This window comes from Phyllostomus discolor, chromosome 8 (assembly GCF_004126475.2).
Source record: "Phyllostomus discolor isolate MPI-MPIP mPhyDis1 chromosome 8, mPhyDis1.pri.v3, whole genome shotgun sequence".
Taxonomy (NCBI): Eukaryota; Metazoa; Chordata; class Mammalia; order Chiroptera; family Phyllostomidae; genus Phyllostomus; species Phyllostomus discolor.
The window spans coordinates 63,664,784-63,679,543 of NC_040910.2; the positions used below are offsets into that span (position 1 = coordinate 63,664,784).

At 43.4% G+C, this 14,760-nt stretch overlaps 1 protein-coding gene across 4 annotated transcripts in view; it reads left to right on the forward strand.

Moving 5' to 3' along the window:
* The first annotated feature begins 11,521 nt into the window (after positions 1-11,521).
* Positions 11,522-14,760, forward strand: part of ULK2 (unc-51 like autophagy activating kinase 2) — a 113,096-nt gene continuing 109,857 nt past the window's right edge. For 3 of the 4 annotated variants that reach the window (XM_036032947.1, XM_028534474.2, XM_036032946.1), the window contains exons 1-3: positions 11,522-11,660; positions 12,954-13,046; positions 14,145-14,186. In XM_036032947.1, the coding sequence (XP_035888840.1) occupies positions 11,571-11,660; positions 12,954-13,046; positions 14,145-14,186 (225 nt within the window). In that variant the 5' untranslated portion in view covers positions 11,522-11,570. Of the gene's footprint in view, positions 11,661-12,953; positions 13,047-14,144; positions 14,187-14,760 lie in introns of those variants that run through there. The other variant, XM_036032948.1, reaches the window with a different exon arrangement.

Genomic DNA, 14,760 nt, shown 5'->3' on the forward strand with positions numbered 1-14,760 from the left:
TCTCTAATAAATAAATAAATAAATAAATCTAAAAAAAAAATACACACCAAAATCAAATCATTATGTTGTATACCTGAAACTAATATATTATATGTCCATTTACTTCAGTTCAAAAAATAAAGATAATTGTAAAAAACAAACAAACAAAAAGAAGGCATGGGAACCCTAAAAAAATAACTCTCCCCCCAGATGCTTGAATGGCTCCCACTTCCTCTTAAGATTTATTCTGGGGTTTTCAGCATCCACCTTCCTCTCTTTTCTTGTGTCTATTGCTTCAACCCTCCTCACTGAGCTCACTGATGACTTCCAAACCTCTCTCTTGTCCAGGTATTAAACAGGTGTGTGCTGAATGAAGAAAGCTGGGTCTCCTCATTCCCTTCCTAGCTCCATCTTCATCCCCTACTCAGTCTCCATGCTCCAGCCCCACTGGGTCATTTATAGTTACTGGACCTGGACACAAGCTGCTGACTTGGCCTGGGAACACTGTCTTCCTTGTGTACACCTGACTCACTTTCCAGATTCACCTGAAACACCATCTGAGCCTCACCTGACTCTAGATATGATCAGTTGCTTCTAGTTCTAGTTCTGTTTTCAACATACCACCCTGGCTTGTGGGAAGAAGCCCCAGTCACTGCATGAAAGGTAAGTCAAGAGATAAGATGTATACATGCAACCAATTGAGCCTGTCTGTGCATCAGGCACCACCTAGGTGTGGGGCTGGAGCAATAAACAAAGCAGACACATCTCCTTGCCCTCACAGAGGAGACAGACACTGGAGAGACCAACGGGTAAAACAGATGAGAAAACAGTGAGGGGCCACGTAGAAGGACAGGGTGCTGCAGACCCAGGGACAGTGGGTGCACAGACTTTGATTTCAAGGCTTGGAAACCTGAAGTGAGGGGATCCAGCAAGGACTGGAGAATCCGGGGGGAGTTTTACTGAGAGCGTAACATTTGAGCTGGGCCTTTAAGCACAAGAAGGATTTTAATAAAGAATGGAGTCATAGCCCTGGCTGGCGTAGCTCAGTGGATTGAGCGTGGGCTGGGAACCAAAGTGTCCCAGGTTCGATTCCCAGCCAGGGTACATGCCTGGGTTGCAGGCTATAACCCCCAGCAACCACACATTGATGTTTCTCTCTCTCCCCCTCTCTCCCTCTCTCCCTCTCTCTCTCTCTCTCTCCCTCCCTTCCCTCTCTAAAAATAAATAAATAAAATCTTTTAAAAAAAGAAAGAATGGAGTCATGCTGGGCAGAGGGATTGCAATAGCAGTAAAACCTCAGAGGGGTGAAGGTGTGGGTGTATTTGGGAAATACCTGGGCCCTGAAGTCTCTGGGGCTGAATTCAGGTCATGTGAGGAAGAGGGCGGGAGAAACACAGCAGGAAGGAATCAGGATGCAGATCCAGGTCTCCGGATTTGGGAAATATCACAAGACTCTGGGGGAACCAAGAAAACAAAATCACCCACCAACAACCCAAAATTAACTTCCACTGGTTTTCAAATCACCATCTGTCCAATTAGTTGTCAAGAAGTTGCTATGCTTGATGACTGGGCTTGTGGCTCCAAAGTGAGGTGGCTCCCCCTCTGCCCCTGACACCAGCCCCTGAGGATTTCCTGAGGCGTAAAGTGCAGCCTGAGCCCTGCAGGAGGAGCAAAGATTGTCGGGTACGCCCACCAAGTGGGTAACAAGGACTGACATACTTGAAGCATTGTGGGAGTGCAGAGTGACAGGAATGCCTGGGCTCTGCTGGTGGGATGAAAATCTGTATGACCACTTTGGAATGCATTTTCTTAGGGTCAGTCAGTGCTGAGTGGGTGCACTGTCTGTGACCCAGCAATTTCACTACTAGGTGTATAACAAACAGAAATGTATATGTATATTCATCAAAATCCATATCCTAGTGTGCTCAAAAAGCCTTCTCTGTAATGAACATAAACTGGACACCACCTAAGTGTTTATCAGCATGGACAAAGAAGTCGTGGGCCTTCTTACCATGTGATACTGAACAGCAATGAGAATGAAAGATGACACTGCAGGCAGCAACCTGGATGAGTTTCCCATGCATCACAGAGTAAAAGAATCCAGACACAAGCCAAACAAAAGTAAGTCTACAAATTGGGATCATGCTACCCTTTTTGGGGTGGTGATGAGACAAGATGCAGGCAGCAGGGCGTCTCTGAGTGAATCCAGCCCACCCCACATGAAGAGGCCTGGCTTTCTGTCAGCTGTTCAAGCCAGGGCCTGGGACAGGCATCAGACATCTCAGTGAAGCTGTTGTGGATCCCACAGCCTCCGTGGAGAAACCACAGCCAGTGCCATGTAGGGCAGGCATGAGCCATTTCTGACAGGCCCTGCCTGGATTCCTGACCTACAGAACTGTGAACAATTTAAGAAAAAGGTTCTTCTTTGAAATGACTATGTTTTGCAAAACAGCAATAGATTACTTATCTTGGAGGGGCTACTGAGGGCAGAGACCAAATCTTTCTTGTATTTAGGTGTGATCAAAATATTTAACAATATTTTCCCTGGCTGGTGTGGCTCAGTGGATTGAGAACTGGCCTGAGAACCAAAGGGTTTGCAGGTTTGATTCCCAGTCGGGGCATGTACCTGGGTTGTGGGTCAGGTCCCCAGCAGGGGGCACATGAGAGACAAGCACACATTGATGTTTCTCTCCCTCTCCTCCTCCCTTCCTCTCTGTCTAATAAAATCTTTAAAAATAAATAAATATTGTCCTGGCTGGCCTAGCTCAGTGGATTGAGTGTGGGCTGTGTACCAGGCATTGTAGGTTCAATTCCCAGTCAGGGCACATGCCTAGGTTGCAGGCCACAGCCCCCAGCAACCACACATTGATGTTTCTCTCTCTCTTTCTCCTTCCCTTCCCTCTCTAAAAATAAATAAATAAAAATCTTTTAAAAATTAACAATATTTAATACTATATAAACAACATAAACAGCATTTAACAATATTTTGTCAACATACAAATAAATAAATAATCTCAAACATTCTATTTTATTCTCTGAGTAAACTAAATGAGACAAGATGTAGCACAAATTATGTATTAAGTGATGTAGAGAATATCTTTTTTTAATATATTTTATTGATTACACTATTACAGTTGTCCCATTTTCCCCCTTCACTCCCCTCCACCCTGCACACCCCCTCACCCCCACATTCCACCCCTTTAGTTCATGTCCATGGGTCATACTTATAAGTTCTTTACCATCTACATTTCCCATACTATTCTTACCCTCCCCTGTCTATTTTCTACCTACCATTTATGCTACTTATTCTCTGTACCTTTCCCCACCTTTGCCCCTTCCACTCCCTTGCTGCTAACCCTCTATGTGATTTCCATTTATTTCTGTGGTTCTGTTCCTGTTCTAGTTGTTTGTTTAGTTTGCTTTTGTTTTTGTTTTAGGTGTAGTTGTTAATAACTGTGAGTTTGCTGTCATTTTACTGTACATGTTTTTTACCTTCTTTTTCTTAGATAAGTTCCTTTAACATTTCATATAATAAGGGCCTGGTGATGATGAACTCCTTTAACTTGGCCTTATTCAATAAGTACTTTTTCTGCCCTTCCATTCTAAATGAAAGCTTTGCTGGATAGAGCAATCTTGGATGTAGGTCCTTGCCTTTCATGACTTGGAATACTTCTTTTCAGCCCCTTCTTGCCTGTAAGGTCTCTTTTGAGAAATCAGCTGACAGTCTGATGGGAACTCCTTTGTAGGTTACTGTCTCCTTGTCTCTTGCTGCTTCTAGGATTCTCTCCTTCATTTTTACCTTGGCTAATGTAATTATGATGTGCCTTGGTGTGTTCTCCTTGGGTCCAACTTCTTTGGGACTCTCTGAGCTTCCTGGACTTCCTGAGAGTCTATTTCCCTTGCCAGATTGGGGAAGTTCTCCTTCATTATTTGTTCAAATAAGTTTCCCACTGGTTGCTCTTCCTCTTCTCCTTCTGGTACCCCTATAATTTGGATGTTGAAATGTTTCAAGATGTTCTGGAGGTTCCTAAGCCTCTCCTCATTTTTTTGAATTCTTATTTCTTCATTCTTTTCTGATTGGATGTTTCTTTCTTCCTTCTGGTCCATTCCATTTATCTGAGTCCCAGTTTCCTTCCCATCACTATTGGGTCCCTGTACATTTTCCTTCATTTCACTTAGTGTAGCCTTCATTTTTTCATCTAATTTGTGACCATATTCAACCAGTTCTGTGAGCATCCTGATTACCAGTGTTTTGAACTGTGCATCTGATAGGTTGGCTACTTCTTCATTGCTTAGTGTATTTTTTTTTTGAGCTTGGTCTGTTTTTTCATTTAAACCATTTTTTTTTGTCTTAATGTGCCTGTTATGTATGAGGGACGGAGCGTTAGGTGTTCATCAGGGCAGGACAACACAGTTGCTGGGTTGTGATGCTGTATGTGGGGCAGGGGTCCAAGAGGGAACAGTGGTGCTTGCTGTGCTCTCTGTTGAATTTCAGTCACTTCCCCCACTTTCCCCAAGCAAATTGGGCCTTTCGGTGCTGATTCCTGTGTGGGTGGGCTTGTGTATATTCTAGGACTCTGTTGGTCTCTCCAGTGAACTCGCCTGTGAGTCTGGTAATCTTTCCCCACACCTCAGCTCCCACAGGTGTTTTCAAGTGGTGTTTTGAGGCTTTATTTCTCTGCATTGGAAACCTGGGTTGCACGGTCTGTCCCACTCCCCAGTTTTGCCTGTTTTATCTGCGGGCATGAGTGTGGGACCACCTGGTCCACCAGCTGCCTTGTGTGCCTCACCCCTCCACAATCCTCCACAATCCGCTGCCTCGCTGGGTCCACCAGCTGCCATCTTGCCTTGAGCCCTGATCCCCGCCCCCCCACTCCCATACCACCGCCAGACTCCGCCCCTCCTGCAGGTCTGGATGATGTGTCTACTTTAACTCCTTGGTTGTCAGGCTTCCATACAGTTTGATTTTCTGTCAGTACTCGTTGTTATTTTGTTTCTAAATTGTTGTCCTTCTTTTGGTTGTGGGAGGAGGCACAGTGTCTACCTATGCCTCCATCTTGGCCGGAAGTCCAAGAATATCTCTTAATATTAAGTATATTGTTCATAACTCTGAATCCTCTTAATCCTTGTAGTAATGTCAGAGTTTTTAGATATATTCAACATCTTTATTATCAGGTTTATATAAAATAATTTGTTTGGTATGTTTTATTCAGTTAGTTCATATAATTTTCTTAATTTTTGTTCATCTTTAGGCCATGGTGCTAAAACATCATTTGGACGAGTTTCAGAATTTGATAAATGGAAAGACTTAAAAGTTCACTATAATTTTCACTTTTGTTATTTAAAGTTCATTTTCATTTCATAAACAACTTAAAAGTTTCTCTTAGAATTGATACTTTTATTTCTAATAGCATATCTTTGTTTTTTTCTTTTTTTCACTTTCTTTTCATATTTAGCTTTCTTTCCTTATTTAGCTTTATGTGTTTAGTCACTTTTATCATTTCCTTGGTTAATCCAGTAGTTCTCAAATTTTTTAGTCTCAAGATCCCCAGCATATTTGTTGTATTAAAAATAAAAACTAAGGGCCCTGGCTGGTATGGCTCAGTGGATTGAGTGCCAGTCTGCGAACCAAGATGTTGCCAGTTTGAGTCCCAGTCAGGGAGCATGCCTGCGTTGCCAGTCAGGCCCATGTTTGCAGGTGTGCGAGAGGCAACGGGTTGATGTATCTCTCACACATGGATGTTTCTACCCCTCTTTTCCTCCTTCTCTTCCCATCTCTAAAAATAAATAAATAAAATATTTTTAAAAATAAATAAAAAGTAAGAAAGTCAAGATACATTTATTCTTCATTTATTTAAAAGTAACAGCAATAAGCTATAGTAAGTTAACACAAATAACATTATTATTAAAAAACCTGCCCTGGCTGGCATAGCTCAGTGGATTGAGCACAGGCTTGCAAACCAAAGTGTTGCAGGTTTGATTCCCAGCCAGGGTACATTCCTGGGTTGCAGGCCATAACCCCCAGCAACTGCACATTGATGTTTCTCTCTCTCTCTCTATCTCCCTCCCTTCCCTCTCCAAACATAAATAAATAAAATCTTAAAAAAAAAACAAACCCTATATTTTCCAAAACAAATTTAGTGAGGAAGGTGGTTTTGCAACATCAGGGCCAATATTGACACAGTGAAAAGGGCAATTAGTATCTTTATGTTTTTATGAAAATAGTTTTGACCTCACAGAATCCCTCAAAGTGTCTCAGACAACTTCAGGAGTCCTCAAAGCTCTTAGGACCACTGAATTGATCTCAGCTTCAATAGCACTTTTGTAAAAATAAAGTAGTGACTTTTCAATTATAATATATAGTATCATTTATTAAAGCCAAACTTTTTTTAAAAAGATTTTATTTACTTATTTTTAGAGAGAGGGAAAGGGAGGGAGAAAGAGAGGGAGAGAAACATCAATATGGGAGAGATACATTGATTGGTTGTCTCTCATACATGCCCTGACGAAGGACTGAATCTGTAACGCAGGCATGTGTCCTGACTGGGAATTGAACCAGTGACCTTTTTCCTGGTGGGATGATGCCCAACCGAGCCAAACCAGTAAGGGCTAAGATATGATTTTAAATATTATTCCTGCTTGGTCCACCTAATCTGCAAGACCCACTAAATGATCTTCCAAATCTTCTATTTTGCACTTTAAAAGTATTAAGATTCTTTTATGTGAAACAACAGACCTGTCATTCATAGTTAATGATAGGAATTTTACAGCCTGACTTCTAAGTTTTCCAAAAAGTTGTTGCAATTGCCTCTGAGTTGTGCTGCCCACACCCCGTGGGAGAAAGACATAAGGCCCGGCTAGGGAAGAAGTATGGTCAGGCTCCAGTTCTCTGCCCCTTAGGGGCCTCAGTCCCAGAGAACTGCCTAGGGTGCTCAAGGTAGGGTAATGCAACGCCCTCCTGGGCAGGCCCATCAGGCAAGCGAGTGAGCTGGAACACTGGCTCAATGCAGGTCAACTCTAATGTTTTGCTCACAGGGCTGTCCAACCTTTGAGCATCTCTGGGCCACCCTGGGAGAAGAAGAGTTGTCTTGGGCCACACGTTAAATACACTGGGACATGTAATCACAAAAAAATCTCATAATGTTTTAGGTAAATTTACGATTTTGTGTTGGGCTGAATTCACAGCCATCCTGAGCTGAATCCTGCTAGAGCTTTCTGCTAGAGTGGCCCAGGCCTGGTCAAACCAGCATTACTGTTCTTTTTCTGCCAGTCTTGCTTCCAACCCCCTCCTGTCATGACGTTGATCTGCAGTAATCATTTCACACCCCAGTTCCAGGTCAGCATCTGTTTCTGGAGAACTTACCTGGGACAGTTTTCTACTTTCAGTAGGCATGTGCTTTAGAAGAGGGAGCTTAAATCTACCTTGCAATGTTACATTAATACTGATTAATCTTTTTCAAAGTTCTAATAAATCCATTGTGGCTGAAGGTGTTGTGTCCTTTTTAAACCATGCAATAGAATGTTTAAATTTTTGCATAAATTTTTTTTTAAGATTTTATTTCTTTATTTTTAGAGAGGGAAGGGAGTGAGAAAGAGAGAGAGAGAAACATCAATGTGCGGTTGCTGGGGGCCATGGCCTGCAATCCAGGCATGTGCCCTGACTGGGAATCAAACCTGGGATGCTTTGGTTTACAGCCCGCGCTCAATCCACTGAGCCACACCAGCCAGGGCCATAAAAATTTTTTAAAATTTAAAAATGTTTTAATTTTCTTTATTGTCACATTAGTAAAATAGTTGTTTTAACAGTTTTAATATTTTGGTTGTTTTATTTGGGAAACTGACTCACGATATTTTTTGAAATTTATCTCACTAGTGTTTGTAATTATTCTTTATTTCGACTCTTAGCATTAACACAGCATTGTGACCATTCCTATGAAATATGCACTTAGCAGTTTTAACTTTTAGTGATTCAAGTTTTGAGCACTGTTTGTGTCTAACAGATATAGCAACAGTAAAAATAAGTTACTTCTATTTTTGTTTGAAATAAAACTGTTTTTATTTTATAAATGAAAATTTGACATTAAAATTTCAAAAGGCTTGTTTATGATTCAGAAGATTTATGGTTATGCTATTTTCTAAAATGTTTCAGAAATGTATCCAAACTTTGTTGTCTCTTTATTTTATATTTTATTTCCATATTTTATTACCAACTCATGGATATATGAATCAAAGCTGTGCACACTAACTATTCACAAGTATTTCAAAGTATCAGCAGTGTAATTACAGCAGAAAGAATGGACCCCAAATTGAAGCCACACAATGATGATATGATTTGAACATAACAAATTGGTGATCCTCATAAAGTTCAGAATTGGAATTTGTCTTCGCTGCCCAGGAGACTGGGCTGTGAATGTTTCTCATGCTTATTCTCACCAAGATCCCTCTATCATTGGAGCATCCTACAGCTTTTAGCTGATAAACTAAGTTTATAGTATTAAAATGTACATTGGTAATTACTTTTATGTCTCATTGCATTAGCATTATAAAATTTACTGACACTGAAACATTTCAGTAGTTTATCAACAGTCATGTTTACACACACATAGTTAATGGGACAAATTAAGAACAATGACAGTGAATCAGACTGGCAACTTTGAGTGGCTTCAGAAGCAAACTAAAAATCCCCTCTGCCTGCATTCCTGAATTGAACCTGAATTTGGCCTCTGGCAAACACTTCCTGAGTTGCCTGTCTAGCACCTGCATCTGGGGATTGCCCCCTCTCTCCCTCTGGCACCCACAAGCATGTTTTGGGAGCAGCCTTAGTTATACAACTCAACTTGCCTCCCTCAACTCCAATTCCTGGCTTCAGATGATTGTTCAGAGCACCTCTCCTAAACTGGGCCAACTGGAATCCCTTCCTTGAGAATCTGGGTTTGAGGCCGGTCACTGTCAATGCTTTTGCCCTGAGCCATGTCCAGGGGATGCTGAGGTGAAAGGGGAAAGAATCAGGGCACAGATGGGAAGCAGCCCTCTTTGAGTCCCTGCTTCCACTGCTAGTTTGCTTGTCAGGCCCTGTCTGTGAACTGACAGGCACACCTGTATCTGTATTTACATTCTTTTTTGCTTTATCATACTTGGTGTTTGTTATTTGCTAGTGTACAGTCCCAACTAAATATTATCTTATCAAGTTTCCCCACACCACCACTTCTTTTCAACAACGAACCACAAGGTCAGAACTCCTTATGTGTGCAAGCTACGTACTTTATTTTTTAAGGCAACAGAAGGGTAAGATTATGAGGCCCAAGTTTGGTCTGTGCATACAGGTTGTGATGTAGGTCCGAATTAAGGTCTTCTTGTTTTAATAAGCCAATGGGCTTCTCCATAATGTCCTAGTGTGGGGTTATGATTTTGATGACTGTTTGAATACAAACAGTCATTTCCTAGTAGATGTGACCTTGTGGACAGGGCTAGATTATGAATTATGACCCACAACAAAATCTCTGAGGCACAGATGTACACAAATTATACACTGGCTCATCTGACAATGCAGGAAGGTTGAAGTGCGGCTCCTGCAGGGTACTGAGTCCCAAGGAAGTGCCTCGTTGAACAGACTGTGAGGCCAGCAGTTTCGGCTGCCTCAGGGCCACTTAGGGGGTTCCCTCTGTGCTCCCCGGGATGTTAGCTGCTACCAGGTGCTACATGGGAAAAGCTGCCAGACCTAGTTCGGGTGTGATAGCCCACTCCCCGTTGCTTTCCTGCTATCCAAAAATTTTATACTCATTGCCTCCACAGAGGAAGTTTATAGGAAGTCTTAAAAATAAGACAGCAGGCCCTGGCCAGGTGACTCAGTTGGAGTGTTGTCCTGTTCACCAAAGGGTTGTGGGTTCGGTTTCTGGTCAGAGGTCACACTGGAAGGACACCAGGAGGCTGGGAAACAGGGGTTCTTGTTAGAGCCCTTGAATATATATATAATACTGAGCCTGCCTGTGTGTTTTCCTGGGAAGGGGTTTCTGAGTTATCAGCTTCTCACAGGAGCCAAAGCACCCAAAAAGGTACATGACCCCTGCTCTACACGATTTCTTCAAGGACCCTGAGCAGTACAGACAGAAGGGTGAGGGATGACTTGCAGTTTGGCAGCACGACTTGTAGTTTGTTACTGAACTCAAGGGGTCCACCACTTTGGGTGTTCTATTAAAATATGAAATGTGGTTGCAGCAAGGCAGTTTTATTTACTTGTAGCATGTAAAGGAGGCAGGATTCACATCAAAAGTTGTTTGCAGGAAGGGAGACTTAGCCATTGCTAATAAACACTATTTGGCCAATTACATGTTGACTTCTTTGCAGTTGGCTACATTTATCAGGTTGGGCTCCTATTAATCTTATCCTGTTTAGAGCTGATTTCCAAAATGCTATTCTACATTTAACATTTAGCAAGAATTGTATTTAGCCCTGGATGGTGTGGCTCAGTGGCTTGAGCTCCCGCCTGCAAACCAAAAGGTTGTGGGTTCCATTACCAGTCAGAGGGCACATGCCTGAGCTGTGGGCCAGGTCACTAGCTGGGGGCATGCGAGAGGCAACCGACTGATGTTTCTCTCCCTCCATTTCTCCTTCCTTTCCCCTCTCTCTAAAAATAAATAAAGTGGAGAAAATATTAACAGTAACCCAGACTTTGAGACTTGTAACAGTTCTGGAGGGCGTAGTAAGCAACGGCATCTAGAAGATGCTCCTTTGCCCACACCGGATCTCTGGGCTCTACACTGCACAAGCTCTTCTCTGGTCCCTCTGACACCCGGAATTCAAGACCTGCTTCTACAACCTGCCACCCAGCCGGTCTAGCCCAGGCCGGGCAGGCTCGAATCTCTTTCCACGCCCTTGCGGAGGCTGCAGCGGGTAAACAGAGCAGCCAAACGTCAAGTACTCCCATTCTCTGACTCAGCAATTGCCTGGGGACCATCGGGGTGACCGGCACCGCGCCCTAAAGGGTGCGCGCACTCCTTTTCTTGGCGGAGGGAGCGTGCTTTCCGCGTGGGCTGTCCCACAGTTCTTGCTGACGTCGCGGAGGGCCGGCAGGCTGTCGGTGCGGGAGCGACTGGCGCGCGTGCGTCGGGCGCCGCCGTGAGGCCAGGAAGCGCTAGGGGAACGCGGCGGGGTTGGTCCTAGGGCGGCGGCCACTGAAGGGACAGCGCCCTGAGCCGAGAGGGACGAAGCGCCCGCCAGCTGGAGATGGGGAGGACCGGATCCCGTACCTCTTCCGGTCGCGCGTGCGGCTCTGGAGGTGCACAGTGACGGTAGCGGCGCCCCTGGCCGAGTAGCGCCGAGGCCGTTCGCCAGGGAGCCCGCGGCCCGCGGCGGGCCGGGCCATGAGGAGCGGTCGGGGCCGGGCCAGGCCTTGCTCACCCCGGCCCTGTGTAGCAGCCTCTCCCCGTTTTCGCCCCGGCCCCTCGGCATGAGCGTCCGCCAGTGCCCGGGGCCGCGGCTGCCCCTGTCCGCCGGCCCGCGGGCGCGCTCCCGGTCGGCGGGCCCGCGGTGCTAATCCCGGCCACCGCGCTGCACTGCCGGCTTGACTCGCTGTGAGCCCTGGGGGTGCGGCCATGGAAGTGGTGGGCGACTTCGAGTACAGCAAGAGGGACCTCGTGGGACATGGGGCGTTCGCCGTGGTCTTCCGGGGGCGGCACCGCCAGGTGAGCCCCGCGGGCCAGGGCGAGGCCTGGGTCTGAGGCCGCGCGGTGCCTCGGCGGCAGGTCCTTTCTTCCGCCCGCACGGCCGCAGCTGGACTAGGTGGTCCTGAAATTTGGCGAAGTCGCGGGCGTCGAGGCCCCTGACTTGGCTCGCCGCCGGACGCCTGCCAGTGACAGTGCTGCCATTGTGCGCGCTGTCAGTGTCGTGTGGTTTGTTTTGGTCGGGGAGGTTGTTTTGGGGCCGAAGCCGCTAGACAGGCTCCACCTACCGACAGGCTGCTGGAGCTCTGATTTCCATTCCCTGTTGGTAAGCCTGGTAACGAGCGCTCGGAGGGACGCACCCCTTAGGCTGCCAGGGGAAGCTTTCACCTAAATTTACCCGAATCCTAGAAGACTGCAAGGTTCCCTGCATACGTTAGGGCTCCAGGGTGGGCGGACCTTGGATCTGAATCCCCTCCTTGGGCGGCCAGGACTTGGCATGTTTGAGTTTGGTAATTGCAGACCCAGCTGGAAGCGAGCTGCTTTTCCGTTAGCCCGAGGCTTTCTCAAACTCGGGGGGATCCCACTTTCTGGCATTGGTTCCCCTGCACCCTGCTGGTCCTGGACTGTCTTCACTTCCTGGGGTTACGTAGGCTGGTTCCGAGTGGAAAAGATGTTTGGACGCCCCATTTCCCAACCCTAATCAACATGAAAGCAGGTTCAGCCTTTTTTCTCTTTTTTCTTTTCTTTTCTTTTTTTAAAGTTTTTGCTGTTTCGACAGTAGGGTCATAGGAGATTTTAGAATCTAAAGAATTTGGAAAGTCACCTTGGGAGTGAAGATAATCATGCAGGGTTGGGTAGTTCTGATTGTTGCCGAGGGACTGGCTTTATCGCTTATCTGATAAAGTAATAAATAGTGCTTTTCATTTGTTATGAAAATAACTTAAAGCTCAAGAAAAGATAGTTAAAACGCGGCTTAATCCTGCCAAGCTATCAAATACTGTTTTCAAGTTAACGGTACTACCTTTCAGTTTGTTACCCGCATTTCTCCATAACTTCAATAGTTGTATCTGCTCATTTTTCATTTAATGCTAGTTACTATATGATCTTAGTATTTTTTAGTGACTGACTTGTAGGACGTTAGCTGTTACAGTTGTTGTTGTAAAGAATGAAGTCATTTTCTAGTGGGTGGAGATTAAGGGTCTTTTCACCGCCCCCCCCCCCATTTGTTAAAACATCTATAAGGTTATAGATTTTTTCCTGTTGAATTGTTTCTGTGAAGTAATTTCCAGGAGTAACATTATTTTTCCTTTTCAGAAAACTGATTGGGAGGTAGCTATTAAAAGTATTAATAAAAAGAACTTGTCAAAATCACAAATACTACTTGGGAAGGAAATTAAAATCTTAAAGGTATGTGGTATTTCATACTGGATTAAAACTTAAATTAAATGAACACATGATGACATACTTTGTAATTTTAGTAGTTGGAGCCAAGTTTGAGAGTTTTCCCCTCTTGCTCTTATTTTTGCATGCTCAGTTTTCTAAAACATTGAGTATTGACTGAGAAGCTATTTTTAAAAATAAGCTTTTGGGACTCTTATCAAATGCTTAGAAGAATTCTGTGAAAACTCATTTTAGTTTTTCATAATTTCTTTTCCTCTTTCCCCTATTTATTGTGTTATTGTTTGGGAGGAGGCAGGCCCCCTTCTACATTATTTACCTCTTCTCTTGCTCCCTTTTGCAGTACAGTTAAGTTTATGGAGAACTGGGTGAACTCAGGATCTTATTTTCCTTGTAAATTGAAGAAAGTTATTTTCCCTGGAAGTGGTCTTTTTAGATTACTCACAAGCATTGTTATCCAAGTGAGAGACTTTGAGGAAAAAAAGAGTCCTGTGGTCAAATAAGTTCTGCTTACTAAATATTTCTTGGAGAGCCTCAAAGCACTTGGCTCATTAAAGAGAGTCTGAAAATTATACAATGAAGAACCAGGTTTAAGTGTATTAACCCAGTGTATCCTAAACTAATGTGAACATGGAACCCCCATCTAACACCAGGGTTCATCAGCGCTGCAATTCTGTAGATGGTGCTTTGAGCAAAGAATTATACTTTGTTTTCTTTCAGGCAAATAATGTGTTTTAAGAAGGACTTTGGAATTTTATGCCTCTATTGCTGTTAGAAATTGTAAATTAAACGTAAAAGACTAGCAGAAAATCTGTAGTCATACTTTAACATTTATTTTGTAGATGAGAGTGGTTTTTGGTAAGTACCTTGTTAACAGTCTAAAAAAAGGATAGTCCCCAAAAAATATTTAGGCCCCAAGTAAATTTTGATCATGCACATTTCTTATTAAGTATATTGAATTTTCTATTCTAGTAACAGAACTGTAGTATATTAGAAATAGTATAATATATGTGTGTATGTACTTAAATTAGTTTTATTTGCATATTGAAATATATTCACATTATTAGAATAAATACAAATATTTTGAATTCTTAATTTTCTTAACAGGAACTTCAACATGAAAATATTGTAGCTCTCTATGATGTTCAGGTACCTTATTTTGGATTTTTAAAAACTACTTTCATGTCTGTAAATAAAGAATTTACATTTTTATTTATTCATAGAAATTTAAGTGAATCTTAATAGAAATAGAAAATTGTCTTATTGTTGAAAATATATATAGCTTGAGTTATATATTAAGAAATTGTTTAAAATAGCATAAATAGGACAATAGGATAAAATAAACAATTGCTACTTTTTAAAAACTTTTTAATAAGTGATAATATACTGTCGGAGTGGTATTGTTTTAAAGGTCAACTGGAGGACCTTTAAACTGATACCAGATCTAGCATTTCTGTGAGAGATGTAAAAACACTACTGTGGACTAGTAAACAATTAGAGCTTTTTTCTTACTGTAAAGGCAACATTTGCTAATTGTAGAGATACTAGAAAATAAAGTAAATGTAAAGGTAACTGGCCCCTGCCAGGTGGCTCAGTTAGTGGGAGTATTGCCCTGTACACCAGAAGATTGCAGGTTTGATCCCCAGTCAGGGCACATACCTAGGTTTTAGGTTTGATTCCTGGTCAGAGGCCTACTGTAGGCAACCCCTCCCCTCCCCCCCCT